Raw genomic sequence first — 19570 nt, 5'->3', positions numbered from 1 at the left:
TATGTAGGCATAAGGCACACATGAAGGTCACATTCAGTTCCATAACAACAAAACCACAAAATACCATGCTGACTCTCATCAGAAAGGGCTCCACAAATGCAAATAGTGAAATGATGTTGTGCCAATTTCTCCAGAGTTGAGAAAAGTTTAGGGCACAACATGGCAGTACATGTATATGTGGAATAAGTGTGTAAAAGTGCGGAAGAAAATAGCACTACGTAGCTAAAAATGACTAAATTAATAAAGTACTGATAAAGAAAATGAGGTACTTAGTAACATTATGGCAGTATAAAAGAAATTTGGCTGCATTTGGCTGTCGCTCAAAATTTTTTATAGAAACCATGAAGTAAGTCAAGTATAAAATAACTTGAAGTACATCATTTGTACGTGAAGAAAGCACGGACAGGGCAAGAGAGTGGGATGGGGGAGAGACGAATAGCTGAAAGAGGGGATTTTGAAGATCTGACATACCAATTGGACAGAATATGGCACGATTTCCCTCAGGAGGACATCCAATGACTATATCGGCCAGTGCCAAGTCAAATAACTGCTTGCATAATGGGCAGAAGTGGAACAACGCATTACTGACTTTCACAATTTCTGAAAGCTTTCTCTCGAATAAATCATCCAATTTTTGTGAAATTGGAAATTGTAATCATTTGTTTGTTTGTACATGTACGTCACAACTGCTGATTTCCATCCCATTTGGATAATTCCTTCACGGTGAGCCTTTTTTTCCCTTAGAGTGTATAATGTATAACTTGCATAGAGATCATTACTAGAAGATATGTTATTAGCCCTTTAATTCCTTTGTTTATAATTTTTCTAATCAGTATCCTCTAAACTATGTACTGACTGAAACTTCCTGGCATATTAAAAGTGTGTGCCAGACTGGGACTTGAACCCACTACCTTTATCCTTCACAGACATGTCTCTTCTATCTGAGCTACCTGAGCGCTATGACCTTTATGTACTCACTCATTCTATAACCAAGGGGCTCTGACTGGCATAGTCCCATGGATCCTCATAGAGAAACCTAAGAAATTAAAAGATAATAAAAAAAATAGGGAATGTACAAATATATGCAGCCAGCCAATGGATAAACAGAATAGGACACAAAACATTAATAATGGTACAAAGTACACTCTACGAGGTGCATTCAAGTTCTAAGGCCTCCGATTTTTTTTCTCCGGACTGGAAAGAGATAGAAACATGCGCATTGTTTTAAAATGAGGCCGCGTTCATTGTCAATACGTCCCAGAGATGGCAGCACCGTACGGCAGATGGAATTTTACCGCCAGCAGCGAGAATGAGAACTGTTTTAAATACTTAAAATGGCGACGTTTTCCTTACTTGAACAGCATGCAATCATACGTTTTCTGAATTTGCCTGGTGTGAAACCAATTGAAATTCATCAACAGTTGAAGGAGACATGTGGTGATGGAGTTATGGATGTGTCGAAAGTGCGTTTGTGGGTGCGACAGTTTAATGAAGGCAGAACATCGTGTGACAATAAACCGAAACAACCTCGGGCTCACACAAGCCGTTCTGACGACATGATCGAGAAAGTGGAGAGAATTGTTTTATGGGATCGCCGAATGACTGTTGAACAGATCGCCTCCAGAGTTGGCATTTCTGTGGGTTCTGTGCACACAATCCTGCATGACGACCTGAAAATGCGAAAGTGTCATCCAGGTGGGTGCCACGAATGCTGACGGACGACCACACGGCTGCCCGTGTGGCATGTTGCCAAGCAATGTTGACGCGCAATGACAGCATGAATGGGGCTTTCTTTTCATCGGTTGTGACAATGGATGAGACGTGGATGCCATTTTTCAATCCAGAAACAAGGCGCCAGTCAGCTCAATGGAAGCACACAGATTCACCGCCACCAAAAAAATTTCGGGTAACCGTCAGTGCTGAAAAAATGATGGTGTACATGTTCTGGGACAGCGAGGGCGTAATCCTTACCCATTGCATTCCAAAGGGCACTACGGTAACAGGTGCATCCTAAGAAAATGGTTTGAAGAACAAACTCCTTCCTGCACTGCAACAAAAACATCCGGGAAGGGCTGCGCGTGTGCTGTTTCACCAAGACAACGCACCCGCACATCGAGCTAACGTTACGCAACAGTTTCTTCGTTATAACAACTTTGAAGTGATTCCTCATGCTCCCTACTCACCTGACCTGGCTCCTAGTGACTTTTGGCTTTTTCCAACAATGAAAGATGCTCTCCGTGGCCGCACATCCACCAGCCGTGCTGCTATTGCCTCAGCGATTTTCCAGTGGTCAAAACAGACTCCTAAAGAAGCCTTCGCCGCTGCCATGGAATCATGGCATCAGCGTTGTGAAAAACGTGTACGTCTGCAGGGCGATTACGTCGAGAAGTAACGCCAGTTTCATCGATTTCGGGTGAGTAGCTAATTAGAAAAAAAATCGGAGGCCTTAGAACTTGAATGCACCTCGTACAATGGACTGATTGATGGTTGTGGAACATGTATGTTGTAGATGTAGATCAGATGACATACATAAATATCAGGTAATGGTTAAAATTAAGTACAATGCAAAGTATTTGCATGTTTTTTGAAACAAGAAAAAGTTGCATTACAATTTGAAAAACTACACATTAATACAGAGTAGCAAAACTCCATACTTTTCTGTACAATACATATAACATATGTCTTAACAAGAAGTCAAAGACATGTTGACCAGAGGATAGATGTTGGGATAATGCCTCTAGCTTTGATTTAGCCACACTGAATTAGAGGAATGTGAGATATACCAACAACAGGATTTCATAGACAGTATGAGAAGCAAAGAATGTAACTGACTTGAAAGGTGAAGCAACAACCACAACACTGTCAATTATTCCATACAAGAGATTTCGAATCATGATGGGCCACTGTGAAAAAATGTACCATTATGATAAGATATGATGACATCTGCTATACTTATGTGAGAAGTAAGGAAATCTACAGTTCACCAAACCAGTTCAGATCCATGCTTACATCTAAACTAATTAACAAGCTTTTGATAGAAAAATTGTCAAACAAGACAGCATGTTTTCTAAAGTCAGCAGTTATCCTGGAACAAAACGAAGATCTAACCTTGTATGAAATGTTCTAATAATAGGTGTTTTACATATTTAATTAAAGCTGATATAATTTCCTATCTTCTAACTCATCACAGAATGATGCTCTTATAATGGAATCAGACAAACTGAAAAATAAGGAGAAGATCATAACTAAATATATAGTAGTGTGCAGATACAGCATCTGTTTTTGAAAAAAAGTGAGGCATTTCTTTTAAATAATGTGCAACTATCCTCACAGCAGGTGACATTGTTCTCAGCAAACTAACTGAATCTTGCATGGCAATAAGATTAGGAAGCAAATTAAGGGAAAAAATTACATACAATTTTGCACAAATCTCCTTATAATCTTTCTCATTGTCACTGGACTTCATAAAGTATCGCAGATACAACTGTCAGTTCTCTTTATGACATTTAAATTCCTTACCAGTTATCACAAATTCTCATCCTTAACGCGAAAAAGTTCTTCGTGTCTGAATGTTCTCTTCTCTGAGTTGTTCAGAATAACCTGGAATGTAGAAGCATCACATTAAACAAATGTCAGTCAGATGCAAAACTAGATATATGAGGGGTATTCAATAATTAAAGAAAAAAAATTGATATAGAAGTGGAACAGTCTGTAGGATAAGTTTTGTACTTTCATTGTTTTAGGTTGGCATCACTGGGACGAGCTGACAAGAGCTGACAGATAAAAATTGTACTGATTATAATCTCAATACTGCATTTAGCAATGGCGTGTCTACTCAAAGTTTGCACATTAGTTGAACAACATTAAGTCATCTGTTTTCTGCTTTCTAGAGGTAAAAACCAACTACTGGTAAAATCTTTTCTCCAACAATTTCACAGTACGGTGAATGTTGTATGAGCCACATAAATTTTTATAAGTGGGTAGAACAGTTCAAAAATAGTCGAACATCAGTGACTGGTGAGCAGTGTCCCTCCCAGCTGGTAAGAAGTGTCAACTTCTTCATTCAATACCTTCCCTGACAACATTATCCGTAAAGGTGAACATAACAGCAAAAACAGTTGTAGTAATTGTTGGGACGCTTCATAACATTATCAGTAACACACTCTACTACAGCAAAACAAGAATAAGATGGGTCCCGAATGAGTTAATGCGACAATGCGAGGAAAGAAGATTCACAGTATTTACAGACTTGACAGAAATGCTATGAAAGGAAAGGCGACTCTTTTCTAAACAAGATTTTAATGTGTGATGAAAATTGGTTACACAATTTTGAACCAGAGTCCATAAGACAAAGCATGCAATGGAAGCACACCAGCTCACCTGTTCAAAAGAAATTCAAAATACAAGCACCAGCAGAAAAGTCACATTGTCTTTTTGGATGCCCAAGGTGTTATCTTTCATGATTATTTGGAAGATCAGTGTAATGATACCTTCATTACAATGTATGCAGATGACACTTCAGGCCTTTGTTGGGGAAATGATATTCTTAATCTCAGCATAAAGGTAAAAAAAAGTTATAGATATCACAAAGGAAAAGTTTGAAAATGACAATCTAAAAGTCAACTGACAAAAAACAAATATAATCCCCTTCAATGTTGGTGATTTGCAAACTTGTATTGATTCTCAAGATAGTAATATTGTAGGGAAAATCTGCAGTGAGTGTAAATTCCTAGGTATATGCATAGATAGCAAACTACTATGGAAACAACAAATTGACAATGTATGTGCAAGGCTATCATCTAGCCTGTATGTTTTAAGAAGAATAGCTCCATATGTCAATACCCAAACGATGAGGATGATGTATTTTGGTTTAATACATCCATTTCTAGCATATGGTCTTGCACTGTGGGGCAGGGCTTCCAAAACTCATGTAGACCGTGTATTTAAACTCCAGAAAAGAGCCTTGAGAATATTAGGCAAAAAAGATGCTAAAACATCATGTAAGGAATTCTTTATAGAATTTAAAATTTTGACTATCTATTCATATTAACCGTAGAAGATAAGAAATATACCTGTTGTAATGCAGAAATTCATCATCACAATACTAGACAAGTACAAAATTACCATATGATACACAGAAGACTGAAAAAAACTGCAAACAGTCCATATATTAATGAAGCAAAATACTTCAATGCACTGTCAAATGAACTGAAGTAATAACTAGAGAGACGTTCAAAAAACATCTAACATCATGGCTCATTGAGGAGTGCTTCTATAGCCTGCTGTAGAAACTAAAATCTAAAGTATTATTATGTCAAATAATTTGGACTACATTCTTAAGTTTCTATTATAAAGTAAAATTAGATTGTATACTGTTGTATTGTACTACCAATTGCTATGGATGTAATTACATGTTTCACGCAAATAAATTACAAATTACAAAAATTACCATAAACAGTGTCTACTGCGGAGACAAGCTGACAAACAAAGTAAAGTTAGGAATGAGAGAAAAATATTGCGGGTCTCAAAGAAAAGGCGAGCTATCACTACACGACACGATGCTGCTGCGGTGGATGATTCTGCTGCCAGATATGATCAATAATGGATAGTTGATGTTGGGGATCAGTCACAGTACCGCTCATATCATCGTGACAAAAGTTCTGGAAAGTTTGTGCACTGTCAGTTCCTCACAGGCTGCCAGAGGAGCAGAAGTTGAACAGAATGTCAACAACACTGCTGCAAATGTTTTTATTTCAGTCTTTGATCACAATATGAATTCTTTAGATGATGACCGGTTTCAGTCCATAATGACCAACCTGAGATCTATAATATACAAATATATACACCTAGTGAGCAGTGTGTCTTTCCACATAATACAGCAATACGTATCACAATACACTATCATACAACCAGGGAGATGCACAGAAAATATCGTAAAATGTACCTTTTTTACACCATGTCCTAAAGTGATTAGGCCATAATGGCATCGTCAAAAGATATAAATATAATCAGCATAGCATCGTCATAAAGATCTAAAATAAGGTGTAGAATAGGCCGCATCATCCACACAGTCATTATTGCAACTGGCTACGGAAGTACAGTAGCTAACAGAAATCTGTTACCCTACATCATCCCTTGATGTTGCTACAGTCATCTTAGGTGTAGTCATCATTTACGCAAAAAACATAATCTGATAAAAACACATTATGTAAAATATATGTAGCAGACTTTTAAAATTGACAACTATCATAGAAACTAAATTGTGCTACATTAAAAGACGAATACAGTTACCTGTATAAAATTATTAAAAGAAATGTATGAATAGAATAGGACCGATCCTTTTTATGGTGAATTTATGGTCAACAATTAATATATGTATTACATTGCCTGTAGCAACCTATAAATTGCCTACGAAAGATAAAATGTATATATGACAGATGAAAAAGGACAGATCAATGATCTGATGTTATGTAGGCATGCACGGATCTTAAGAACTTAACCACTAGAGGGCTTTACATACAATGTGATATATCTCGCACAAGAAACTTCTAAACAACATATTAACAGTCAATAAACAAAATTATATAGTCTGGTTATACATTCAATGAGTAGGTAGGACATAATCAGTTACAGGATTAGTGTGATTAATGCATGGAAGTAAGGCAATGCCTACTGTTCTCGACATAAATCATCAGGTAAGGCTAGGTATAAATACGTGAGGAATAATGTGGTTATCGTAGTATGTCATCAAACAAAGCAAAGTAGGCGTTGGGTGCAAAATCATTTTGTCCATTGAGCACCCTAGTGGGCTCATGCTTTTTCGCTACAGGCAATGTACGAGGGCAGTTCAATAAGTAATGCAACACATTTTTTTTCTGAAACAGGGGTTGTTTTATTCAGCATTGAAATACACCAGGTTATTCCCCAATCTTTTAGCTACACAACACTATTTTTCAACGTAATCTCCATTCAATGCTACGGCCTTACGCCACCTTGAAATGAGGGCCCGTATGCCTGCACGGTACCATTCCACTGGTCGATGTCGGAGCCAACGTTGTACTGCATCAATAACTTCTTCATCATCCGCGTAGTGCCTCCCACGGATTGCGTCCTTCATTGGGCCAAACATATGGAAATCCGACGGTGCGAGATCGGGGCTGTAGGGTGCATGAGGAAGAACAGTCCACTGAAGTTTTGTGAGCTCCTCTCGGGTGCGAAGACTTGTGTGAGGTCTTGCGTTGTCATGAAGAAGGAGAAGTTCGTTCAGATTTTTGTGCCTACGAACACGCTGAAGTCGTTTCTTCAATTTCTGAAGAGTAGCACAATACACTTCAGAGTTGATCGTTTGACCGTGGGGAAGGACATCGAACAGAATAACCCCTTCAGCGTCCCAGAAGACTGTAACCGTGACTTTACCGGCTGAGGGTATGGCTTTAAACTTTTTCTTGGTAGGGGAGTGGGTGTGGCGCCACTCCATTGATTGCCGTTTTGTTTCAGGTTCGAAGTGATGAACCCATGTTTCATCGCCTGTAACAATCTTTGACAAGAAATTGTCACCCTCAGCCACATGACGAGCAAGCAATTCCGCACAGATGGTTCTCCTTTGCTCTCCTTAGACAACGAGGGACCCAGCGGGAACAAACCTTTGAATATCCCAACTGGTGAACAATTGTGACAGCACTACCAACAGAGACGTCAAGTTGAGCACTCAGTTGTTTGACGGTGATCCGTCGATCATCTCGAACGAGTGTGTTCGCACGTTCCGCCATTGCAGGAGTCACAGCTGTGCACGGCCGGCCCGCACGCGGGAGATCAGACAGTCTTGCTCGACCTTGCGGCGATGATGACACACGCTTTGCCCAACGACTCACTGTGCTTTTGTCCACTGCCAGATCACCGTAAACATTCTGCAAGCGCCTATGAATATCTGAGATGCCCTGGTTTTCCGCCAAAAGAAACTCGATCACTGCCTATTGTTTGCAACGCACATCCGTTACAGACGCCATTTTAACAGCTCCGTACAGTGCTGCCACCTGTCGGAAGTCAATGAAACTATACGAGACGAAGCGGGAATGTTTGAAAATATTCCACAAGAAATTTCCGGTTTTTTCAACCAAAATTGGCCGAGAAAAAAAATGTGTTGCATTACTTATTGAACTGCCCTTGTAATACGTATATTAATTGTTGACCGTAAATTCACCATCAAAAGGATTGGTCCTATTCTATTCATACATTTCTTTTAATAATGTTATACAGGTAACTGTATTCGTCTTTTAATGTATCACAATTTAATTTCTATGATAGTTATCAATTTTAAAAGTCTGCTACATATATTTTACATAATGTGTTTTTATCAGATTATGTTTTTTGCGTAAATGATGACTACACCTAAGATGACTGTAGCGACATCTAGGGATGATGTAGGGTAACAGATTTCTGTTAGCTACTGTACTTCAGTAGCCAGTTGCAATAATGACTGTTGGGATGATGTGGCCTATTCTACACGTTATTTTAGATCTTTATGATGATGCTTTGCTGATTATATTTATATGTTTTGACGATGCCATTATGGCCTAATCACTTTAGGACATGGTGTAAAAAAGGTACGTTCTACAGTATTTTCTGTACATCTCCATGATTGTATGATAGTGTATTGTGATACGAATTGCTGTATTACGTTGAAAGACACACTGCTCACTAGGTGTATATATTTGTATATTATAGATCTGAGGATGGTCATTAGGACTGAAACCAGTTATCATCTAAAGAATTCATATTGTGATCAAAGACTGAAATAAAAAACATTTTACAGTATTGGATCACTGTTTGTATACGCGACCATGTCACAGTTGGTGAAATACTGCTGCACCTGGAATGACATAACAATGAAGAATATTGCTTCCTATCTCATATAGTTATGGGAGATGTAACATAGTATCACAATTTTGAGCCAGGGAGTTAAGCATCAGAGCCAAAAGTGAAGCACACGGGTTCACTTCCACTGAAAAATTCCAAAGATCTGAATGCCATTCGAAGAAAGTCATAATGATCTTTTTCCTTGATCTGCTCCTCATTGACTTTCTGGAACATAGCACTACAGTTAACACACAGTGGTATGTAGACAGTTTGGAAAAACAGAAACACAACATCAAGTTGGCGGACAGCAGTTCTGTTGCAGAACAGTGCCCATCCATGTTTTACAAGGCCATTTCAATTGTGCTTCAGAAATATCACTGGGAAGCCCTCCACAAAATCCCCATGTCTCCCCATATGATTTCCATATTTTTGGAGTCCCCAATAATGACATTTGTGGCTGTCTATTTGCTTCTAACAGAGAGATGCATGCCTAAGTAGATCCGAAGCAACTGCAAACATATTTTCGTGAAGGCATTTACAATTTCATCTCACAGTTGGATAAATTTATTAACAGCTAAATTTGAAATAATAACAAGTTTACTTACTTTTCCCCCATCTGACTCATTTTCATTTAACTGCCCCTTCAATTTTGCAGACACTTCCACAATACCAACATTTGGACCAGAAATTCAAAAGTAAATAAATTACAGCTGTTGCAGAGCTACGTCAAGTCTCCTTTTATTTTCTGTACATGACTAGGACAGCAGCTCCTAATCACCTGCATAAAGCGAGGCCCTGCAGTGGGTAGGAGAGTGCACTCACATCCAAGAGGCAAGTCAGGCTGCCTCAAATTAGGGTTTTTGACAGTTTCCCTAAATTGGTTAAGGCAAATGCCACCGACCATGGATCCTATGGATGGGACACAGCCTACTTCCTATCTTGCCCTGATTCTATGAGTTTGTGTTCCATTTATAATAATAAAATTCTTGGAAAAATGTTAAACAGTAACTCTTCTTCCTTCCTAGCAATTTGTCAAATGGTCATAGACACTTCTGGCCATTAAAGTTGCTACACCAAGAAGAAATGCAGATGATAAATGGGTATTCATTGGACAAATATATTATACTAGAACTGACATGTGATTACATTTTCACGCAATTTGGGGCATAGATCCTGGGAAATCACTACCCAGAACAATCACCTCTGGCCATAATAACGGCCTTGATACGCCTAGGCATTGAGTCAAACAGAGCTTGGATGGTGTGTACAGGTACAGCTGCCCATGCAGCTTCAACACAATACCACAGTTCATCAAGAGTAGTGACTAGTGTTGTGACGAGCCAGTTGCTCGGCCACCATTGACCAGACGTTTTCAGTTGGTGAGAGATCTGGAGAATGTGCTGGCCAGGGCAGCAGATGAAAATTTTCTGTATCCACAAAGGCTGGTACAGGACCTGCAACATGTGACGTGCATTATCCTGCTGAAATGTAGGGTTTCGCAGGGATCGAATGAAGGGTAGAGCCACGGGTCGTAACACATCTGAAATGTAGTAGAGCCATGGGTCATAACACATCTGAAATGTAATGTCCACTGTTCAAAGTGCCCTCAATGCGAACAAGAGGTGACCGAGACGTGTAACCAATGGCACCCCATACCATCACACTGGGTGATACGCCATTATGGTGATGAACACACGCTTCCAATGTGCACTCACCACAATGTCGCCAAACACGGATGCGACCATCACGATGCTGTAAACAGAACCTGGATTCATCTGAAAAAATAATGTTTTGCCATTCATGCATCCAGGTTCGTCATTGAGTATACCATCGCAGGTGCTCCTGTCTGTGATGCAGCGTCAAGGGTAACCGCAGCCATGGTCTCCAAGCTGATAGTCCATGCTGCTGCAAATGTCATTGAACTGGTCGTGCAGATGGTTGTTGTCTTGCAAATGTCCCCATCTGTTGACTCAGGGATCGAGACATGGCTGCACAATCCGTTACAGCCATGCGGATAAGATGCCTGTCATCTCGACTGCTACGATACAAGGCCATTGGGATCCAGCACGGCGTTCTGTATTACCCTCCTGAACCCACTGATTCCATATTCTGCTAACAGCCATTGGATCTCGACCAACGCGAGCAGCAATGTCGCGATACGATTAACCGCAATCGTGATACGCTACAATCCGACCTTCATCAAAGTTGGAAACGTGATGGTACGCATTTCTCCTCCTTGTACAAGGCATCACAACAACTTTTCACCAGGCAATGCTGGTCAACTGCTGTCTGTGTATGAGAAATCGGTTGGAAACTTTCCTCATATCAGCACATTGTAGGTGTTGCCACCAGCACCAACCTTGTGTGAATGCTCTGAAAAGCTAATCATTTGCACATCACAGCATCTTCTTCCTGTCGGTTAAATTCCGCGTCTGTAGCACGTCATCTTTGTGGTGTAGTGATTTTAATGGCCAGTAGTGTAGCAAAAACTGAGACCTGCTACAGCACTCTTTGCCAGTCTTTAGAGGAAAGAGGAAAGAAAACTGAATCAATTCACATCTTCTCGAAATGAAAGACTCCTCGAAGATGTGTCCCCTTGAAGAAGAAGAAATACGTCGTTTATGCACAATGGAGCTGCAGCAAATTTCAGTCTCAGTGTTCGAGATTCACCGACTGGTATCTAGTGTGACAGACAGATAGGCAAATGAGGACCAGTTCCATAGCCTGCATGTTCCCCTGACCTCAGTCCTTTGCATTATTATCTCAGGGGACACATTAAACAATTGGTCTATGGAGCAGACCACCCAGATACATAAACTCTTCATCAGAATGTTATGGGAGCCTGTAAAACCATTCAAAACTATCAGGGAGTATTTGAAATGGTGTGATAGTCCACGATTTGACAAGTGCATGTGTTATTAGAAGAGGAGGACATTTTGAGCATTTATTACAAATTTATGTGTAGATGAGTTCCAATCACGTAAATTGTTAACTTTCATTAATAACTCAAAAACAAAAGATTTTTCAGCATGTGTGTTTTACAAACTTTTTTCCTTTTTTTTTTGGCATAAGGAACCTGTTCCCAAAGTCTCTAAAAGTACTTTTGTTACACTCTGTTTATATTGTTCTTTCAAGTTCCAAGAATTATTTTCATCTTCAGGGATCCTGATATCCATAAGAATTTTAGGTATAGTTAATAAGAAATGCTTTAAAATTATTTTTTAATTTCTGATGATGTCCAGTTTTATCCATAATGTCTGTGTAAAACTTTGCAAAGATGTTAGAATCGGGTTACCCTAATTTCAATGTGCAACAAACTTTATTTTGTACTGTAGACAACTTAACATCCATAATGTTAGTGCCACATACACCTGTACTTACATCAAACTCCTGCTTGATTGTCACTCCCTGGAATGTTGCTGAACACCTCATGCCATTCAGCCAGACGTCCACTTCAGAGTTGAGAAGAGGTGTGCCGAGGCGTGAGCAGTCCCGGCTCTGCAAAAGTAAAGTGGTGAGATGTAATCCCCTGAAATAACCCCTCACGTGCAAACAAATGAGCAGAAATTAACACAAATACTTTTTTAAGAGAAACAGAGAGAGAGAGAGAGAGCACAAGCATTTTCCTATGCCATTTGCAGTGTCTTTCTTCTCTGCTGTAGCAGACCGAGCGAGGTGGTGCAGTGGTTAGCACACTGGACTCGCATTCGGAAGGACGACGGTTCAATCCCGTCTCCGGCCATCCTGATTTAGGTTTTCCGTGATTTCCCTAAATCGTTTCAGGCAAATGCCGGGATGGTTCCTTTGAAAGGGCACGGCCGATTTCCTTCCCAATCCTTCCCTAACCCGAGCTTGCGCTTCATCTCTAATGACCTCGTTGTCGACGGGACGTTAAACACTAACCACCACCACCACCACCTCTGCTGTAGCAAAATCTACAACTTCACCATACTCTGCAAACCACAGTGAAGAGTATGGTAGTGTTTCTACTGTGCCAATTTTAAAGCTTTTTCCTATTGGATAAGGAACAAAAATGGAAAAAATTCAGAAACATCATTCAATATGCCATACACAAATACGTTCTGAGCAAGGTGCAAGGTCTTATGGATAGCAATGACCCACTATGGCTTAATAGCCTTGTTAGTAAACTGCTCCATAAACAAACAGAGTTTCATCTCAGTTTCAAGAGAAGTCAAAACCTCACTGACAAACAAAAGCTGCAAAAAGTGAAAATGAGCATAAGGAGGACAATGAGAGAAGTGTTCAATGCCTTTGAACCTAAAATTTTTGTGACCAATCTGAGTAACAGTTCTAATAGGTTTCAGTCTTTTGTAAAATCAGTAAGCAGTTTGAAATCATCTATCTATTCACTCAGAGACCATACTCGCACTGAAGTGGAAAATAGCAGAGGAAAGGTCAAAATACTGAATTCAGTCTCCCAAACTCGTTTTGCGGTGGAAGATTGTAACACAGTCTGTTCTTTGCATCGTCGTACAAATGTCAAAATGGCAGATATTGAGATAAATGATTGTTGAATAGAAAAGCAACTAGAATCGTTTAGTAATGGAAAAGCATCAGGACCAGATTCTTAAGATTGTACAGTGAAAGAACATGTCTGCTTGTGGCAGCAGTTTATTGTAGATCACTGGAGCAACAAAGAGTACCTAGCAACTGGAAAAGGGTGCAGGTCATTCCTGTTTCCAAGAAGGGCCGTAGGACAGATGCACACAATTATAGACCTATATCATTGATGTCTATCTAATGTAGGATTATGGAACACATTTCATGTTCAAGAATCATCACTTTTTGGAGAATGAAACCTCTTCTATAAAAATCAACACGGATTTCGCAAGCAGACACCTTGTGAAACTCCGCTCATTCTGTTTCTCTGTGAGATCTGTAGCCCTGTAAACAATGGTGCATTACATCCATACACACGCAAATGTTTCTGGCTGTCTCTGCTGCTGTAACCCTTCTATTGAACTCAACGGAATAATATGTCAGAAATGTTACAATTTCTCAACTTAGCACTCCTTTTTCTAGCATTCACAGCTCCACTCACTATCTTCAAATGACAAAATATAAACTCAAATATCAACAGTGAACTACAAATAAAAAATGACAATTGGTAAATAAACCCACAGTAAGTGGAATACCAACATGCAAAACAAAAACTCCACAGAGTTATGCACCAACCCTACAGATCATGTTGTGTCGATTCCCTAAGGTCTCGACACAATGAGTGGCTAGGTGCACGCGAAACTAACGCAGACGGGCGTAAATTCTGAAACAGGAGACTGGATGAAAAACTATAAAGAAAAGAAGAGAGATTGTCATCTACTTAACTTTTAATAATGTTCTTCTTGTTGAAATACATCTCTTGCATAGTAGTAAGCAATTAGCAATGATACACATGGCGCCTTGCTAGGTAGCAGCGATGGACTAGCTGAAGGCTATTTAATCTGTCTCTCGGCAATTGAGAGGAAGACGTGATACGTCTTGTCGCAAGCTATGTCGTCCGTACAACTGGGGCGAGGTCATGTCCGTGTCTTGTGACCTGCCCTGTGGTGGCGCTACGTTTGCGAATACACAGTGGCGACACGCGGGTCCGACATGTACTACAGGACCGCGGCCGATTTAAGTTACCACCTAGCAAGTGTGGTGTCTAGCGGTGACACCACAGATCAGAAGACATAGGCAGAAGAAGTGGGCCATATTTGATGATTTCAGTTATGAATACATTAAAAAACACTAGAGCAGGTTTTGGCCTCACCCACCAGTTGTTTCAAAGCTGCAGAAAGGAGTGTTTGTGATACAGTTTATAGATTTAAGAGAAGATGAAAGTAAAGTTTCACACTGAAACCCTCGCAGGACTTCTCATACACTTGAAACTGTGCGGCTCTCTTCTCAATCTTACAGTGATGCTCCTTGTGAGATGTGCCCCATATTCACTTCTTCAATAAACAATTCCACATTAAGACAAGCTGCATCTCTGCCAGGCTGGTGGAAGGGCTATTATCATGTGTGCACTAACAAATACTCCAACAATGACTGCTGCTCCATGACAATCAGTGGGATTACTACAAAGTGGCTGTGGTCAGAGTACAGTTTTCTTGCTGAGACTTCGCAGCTTACTGTCATACTGTGTGTAGCTCTATTGTTTCACATGTGGTGCTCAAATGTGTGAGGTGATGGTGACATGAACTCAGGATACTAAGTCACTTGTGCACTTCGAGTGTAAAAGAGTGGTTAACAGGTTTTTTTTTTTCAGTTTGAAGTGATTTAAAACACAAAAGAATTACAAACATTGGCTGTGAGTGGGCACCAATTTGAATCAATGGGGGAGATTGAAAATTTGTACCAATGTGGGATTTAAGCCCAGGTCTCAGGCAGAGGCACTGATCACTGTGCTATCCAGATACAGGGGTCATTGCAACTGGACCGACTGTGTGCCTCTTGTGAGACCTAAATTCTCGACTTGTACACACACGCTAATGTAGTGTCCCGTGCTCATTTCCTCATTACTCACAACTTTTACCAATTCCTGTACAAGTTCAAATGTGCTGTGCATCTGTACTGATATTACCAATTGGCTGCCCTCACACTAATTATGTATAAGTTCTTTCAAATATGTCTGAAAAACAAAAACCATTTTGATCCAACAGCTGCTATGAATTAAGACACAAAGGTGTTCAGCATATCTGCCTAGTAAGGAGACCTGGGTTTGGATCCAGTTCCAGCACAAATTGTTGAGACCTCCCACATCGATTTAAATGGATGCCCACTTGCAGCCAATGTCTGTAATTCCTATGTGTATTAATTCATAGTGGCTGCTGGACCAAAATGGTATCTGTTCTTTTGGACATATCCAACAGAACAGACACCACATATATAAAATTAAGGTAAGGACGGCCAACGATCCCTGCACTGCAGATGCATACCGGGCTCAAACTCTTACAGGAATTCACAAAATGCTGCAAGTAATTAGGATACTAGACAAGAGGCACTACATTTGTGCTGTGTGGTATCAATAGCTACGAGCCACAACGTAGGTGCGCTCTACTAGGTTGGCACTATGACACCGATTAGATTAGATTAGATTAGATTAGATTTACTTTCATTCCAATTGATCCATAGTGAGGAGGTCCTCCAGGATGTGGAACATGTCAGAAAAACAACAATACATGACAAATATTTACAACTAAAACAAATAAGCTAATGTACCATTCCACAGGTCCCAAGTGGAATGATCGTCATTTTTTAATGAACACTAAGATTCATTTTACAAATACTAATGCACTGAATTTAAAATAAAAAAGTTTTTTATTTATTTATAAGGTAATACAAGTACTGTAATACTTATTTACAATGAACGCATTACTGCACTGAAATGGTGCAGAAGTTAGATTATACTAGCACACACACAAACACACACACACACACACACACACACACAAATTTTCAATGAACACATTACTGCACTGAAATTGTGCAGAAGTTATGTTGTACTTATATACAAATCAGTTGGTTTTACTAAGAAATTCATCAATGGAGTAGAAGGAGTTGGCCACCAATAAATCCTTTAGGCTTCTCTTAAACTGAATTTCATTGGTTGTTCAGCTTTTTATGGCTGCTGGCAAGTTATTGAAAATGTGTGTTCCTGAATAATGCACACCTTTTTGTACAAGACTAAGTGACTTTAAATCCTTGTGATGATTATTCTTATTTCTAGTATTGATTCCATGAATTGAGCTGTTGGTTTGAAAAAGTGATATATTTTTAATGACAAATTTCATTAAGGAATAAATATATTGGGAAGCAGTAGTTAGTATCCCTAGTTCCCTAAACAGGCTTCTGCAGGATGTTCTTGAGTTCACACCACATATAACTCTCACTGCACGTTTTTGTGCCCGGAAAACTTTAGCTTGGCTTGATGAATTACCCCAAAAAATAATCCCATATGACATTATGGAATGAAAGTAAGCATAGTATGCCAGCTTTTTCATTTTTATATCCCCTATGTCTGACAAAATTCGCATTGCAAACAGAGATTTGTTAAGATGCTTCAGAAGTTCTGTGGTGTGCTCCTCCCAGTTGAATTTATTATCAAGCTGTAATCCCAAGAATTTAACACTGTCCACTTCTTCTATCTTCCTGTCATCGTATGTTAGACATATACTCTTGGGACACCCCTTACAAGTTCTGAACTGCATGTAGTGTGTTTTTTCAAAGTTTAGTGACAAAGAATTGGCTAGGAACCAGTGATTAATGTCCACAAATATTTTATTGGCTGATCTTTCTAAGACTACATTTGACTTGCTATTTATTGCAATGTTTGTATCATCGGCAAACAAAACAAACTTGGCATCTGGTAATGTTACTGATGAAAGGTCATTGATATACACAAGAAAAAGTAAGGGCCCCAAAATGGAACCTTGTGGGACCCCACATGTAATTAGCTCCCAGTTGGATGAGGCCTGATAGCTTGATACATGTCTCTTTCCTAATAACACCCTTTGTTTCCTGCCAGAGATATAAGATTTGAACCATTTTGCATCATTTCCTGTTATACTATAATATTCTAGTTTACTTAAAAGGATATTGTGATTTACACAGTCAAATGCCTTTGACAGATCACAAAATATACCAGTTGCCTGCAATTTTTTGTCTAATGAATTAAGCACATTTTCACTGTAAGTGTAGATAGCCTTCTCAATATCAGAACCTTTTAGAAATCCAAACTGTGACTTTGACAGTATGTTATTTGAGATAAGATGGTTGTAAAGACGACTGTACATTACATTTTCGAAAATTTTTGAGAATGCTGGCAACAGTGAAATTGGACGGAAATTTGATGCTATTTCTTTATCTCCCTTCTTAAACAGTGGCTTAACTTCAGCATATTTCAGCCATTCAGGAAATATTCCACTAATAAACGACTGGTTACACAGATAGCTTAATATGTTACTTAGCTCAGAATCAACACTGACAACAGCGCCCTCTAGCCGGCGCTGTGCAGCTCTATGAGCGCCGCTCCGTATTCAGCCCATTTGATGACCAAGCAACCTAGTTTCTACTTTATAGGGGGCTAGTCATTACAGACTTTGTTACTTCAGTGATAGTTTCTCCAACCACTAGTAGTAGTTATCGGTGATGCCTATCCAGCTTCGCACCTACGTGCTCTTCAGTGAAAAGTTATGTATGTCATTGACTACTATTCGCTATTAAATGTTCTGTAAAGTTAAACGCAGTACCGAAGCATTTCACCTTTTCCTGCTCCTAATCACTTCCTACATTCGGCCTACCCTTCAGTTTACAGGAGCAGACCCACGCACTGCCTTCCAGGTGGGATACAAAACTGAGAATTTTGGTCTGATGGGAGGCGTGCTACGGTAGTCTGTACAGCTGTGATGACCACTGTGTCCAAATGGCACGGTGATCAGCTCACCTGTCTAGTAAGTGGGGAAGCTGGGTTCAAATCCTGGTCTGGCACAAATTTTCAATCTCCCCCACTGATTCACATTGATGCCCAGTTGCAGCCAATGTTCCCACATGTACAGTTTGGTTCACATATGTACAGTTTGAAGTGATTTTGATTTCCCCCCGGAAGCTGATTTCTTCGATACCTCATTTCGAGCAAACCTGTTGACAGATGCAGGTTCTTGAGCTCCAGATGCTGGAGAAAGATGTGTCAAAGTTGAACTCATTCACTAATGAAGTATTGCAAGAAAGTATTGTATTTGGATTTATACAAGTAAATTTTGGTTTTGTTATGTTGCATTAACCTAACAAACATGTTTGCTTGTAGTTACAACACATTATTATTAAAACTAAAACACTGAGTTTTACTTGGCTATGACTCTCAAGTTTTTTTCTTTTTTTCTTTCTAAAAGAAATATAGTTGGCAATAGTTACGACAGTAAACTGTGTTGAATGCCTTAATGATTTAATTCTTTTCACTTCTTTGATACTTCATTAAATTATAAATTGTGCAGTGAAAGTTTATGGGGCTAAATGAGAAGTCTTAAATGATGTATTACACCTTTAATTCAAAAATTTCTCTGTAATTCTGCTTTTGTGGGCTACTTATCACAAAGTTTCTTCTGATAGAGCCCAAACACAGCATCTACACGGTATATAATACAGCCCTGATTACAGTCACTGTTTAATGTGAGGACAATATTGGAACAATTTACACCACAATACAGTGAACTTCCAAAGCCTGTAGAATCTTGTTGTTCTGTCTCGGTGTATCTCTCTTCACCTAGAGACACGAATGCTTCCTAATTTGCCCCCATTATGTCTTTATCCTCCAAACCATTTCTTTTTTGGAAAATGAACGAATATTTGGTTCAGATAGGCAGCATGCTCATAAATATCACTGTATGACATCTTTGGCACTACTCCATAAGTAGAAATACTTCCTACCCCTGTCTGGTTTTACTGTCAAAATAGTTTAGTGAGGCACAAATAAGACTTACAAAAATTACCTGCCTATGTTACTAAAATCTTCTTGGGCTGGTTATGAAAACAGTGGATTTAGAATGAAAGCTTGGAGAAGGCAGTCTTAAGACACAATAAATGTGTACGTCAACTATGCGATCTCACAGCAAAATGGATACGTAAAATCTTATCGGGCTGTCATCTGTTCTAGTGGTTGAGTACTTCACATGCCTGCAATGTTGGGAGGGATTTTATAGCTTCATATCTCTGT

At 39.4% G+C, this 19570-nt stretch overlaps 1 protein-coding gene across 7 annotated transcripts in view; it reads right to left on the bottom strand.

The window, feature by feature from the left end:
- The window catches only part of LOC126215270 (lysine-specific demethylase 4C-like), a 384640-nt gene that overhangs the window by 11322 nt on the left and 353748 nt on the right, over positions 1–19570 (bottom strand). For all 7 annotated transcript variants that reach the window (XM_049941954.1, XM_049941953.1, XM_049941957.1 and 4 more), the window contains 2 exons: positions 12238–12354; positions 3520–3600 (listed from right to left, as the gene is read on the bottom strand). In XM_049941954.1, the coding sequence (XP_049797911.1) occupies positions 3526–3600; positions 12238–12354 (192 nt within the window). In that variant the 3' untranslated portion in view covers positions 3520–3525. The remainder of the gene's footprint in view (positions 1–3519; positions 3601–12237; positions 12355–19570) is intronic.

This window comes from Schistocerca nitens, chromosome 12, assembly GCF_023898315.1.
Source record: "Schistocerca nitens isolate TAMUIC-IGC-003100 chromosome 12, iqSchNite1.1, whole genome shotgun sequence".
NCBI lineage: Eukaryota > Metazoa > Arthropoda > Insecta > Orthoptera > Acrididae > Schistocerca > Schistocerca nitens.
The sequence above is the reverse complement of the archived record's forward strand: the minus strand, read 5'-3'. Positions and strand labels throughout refer to the sequence as shown.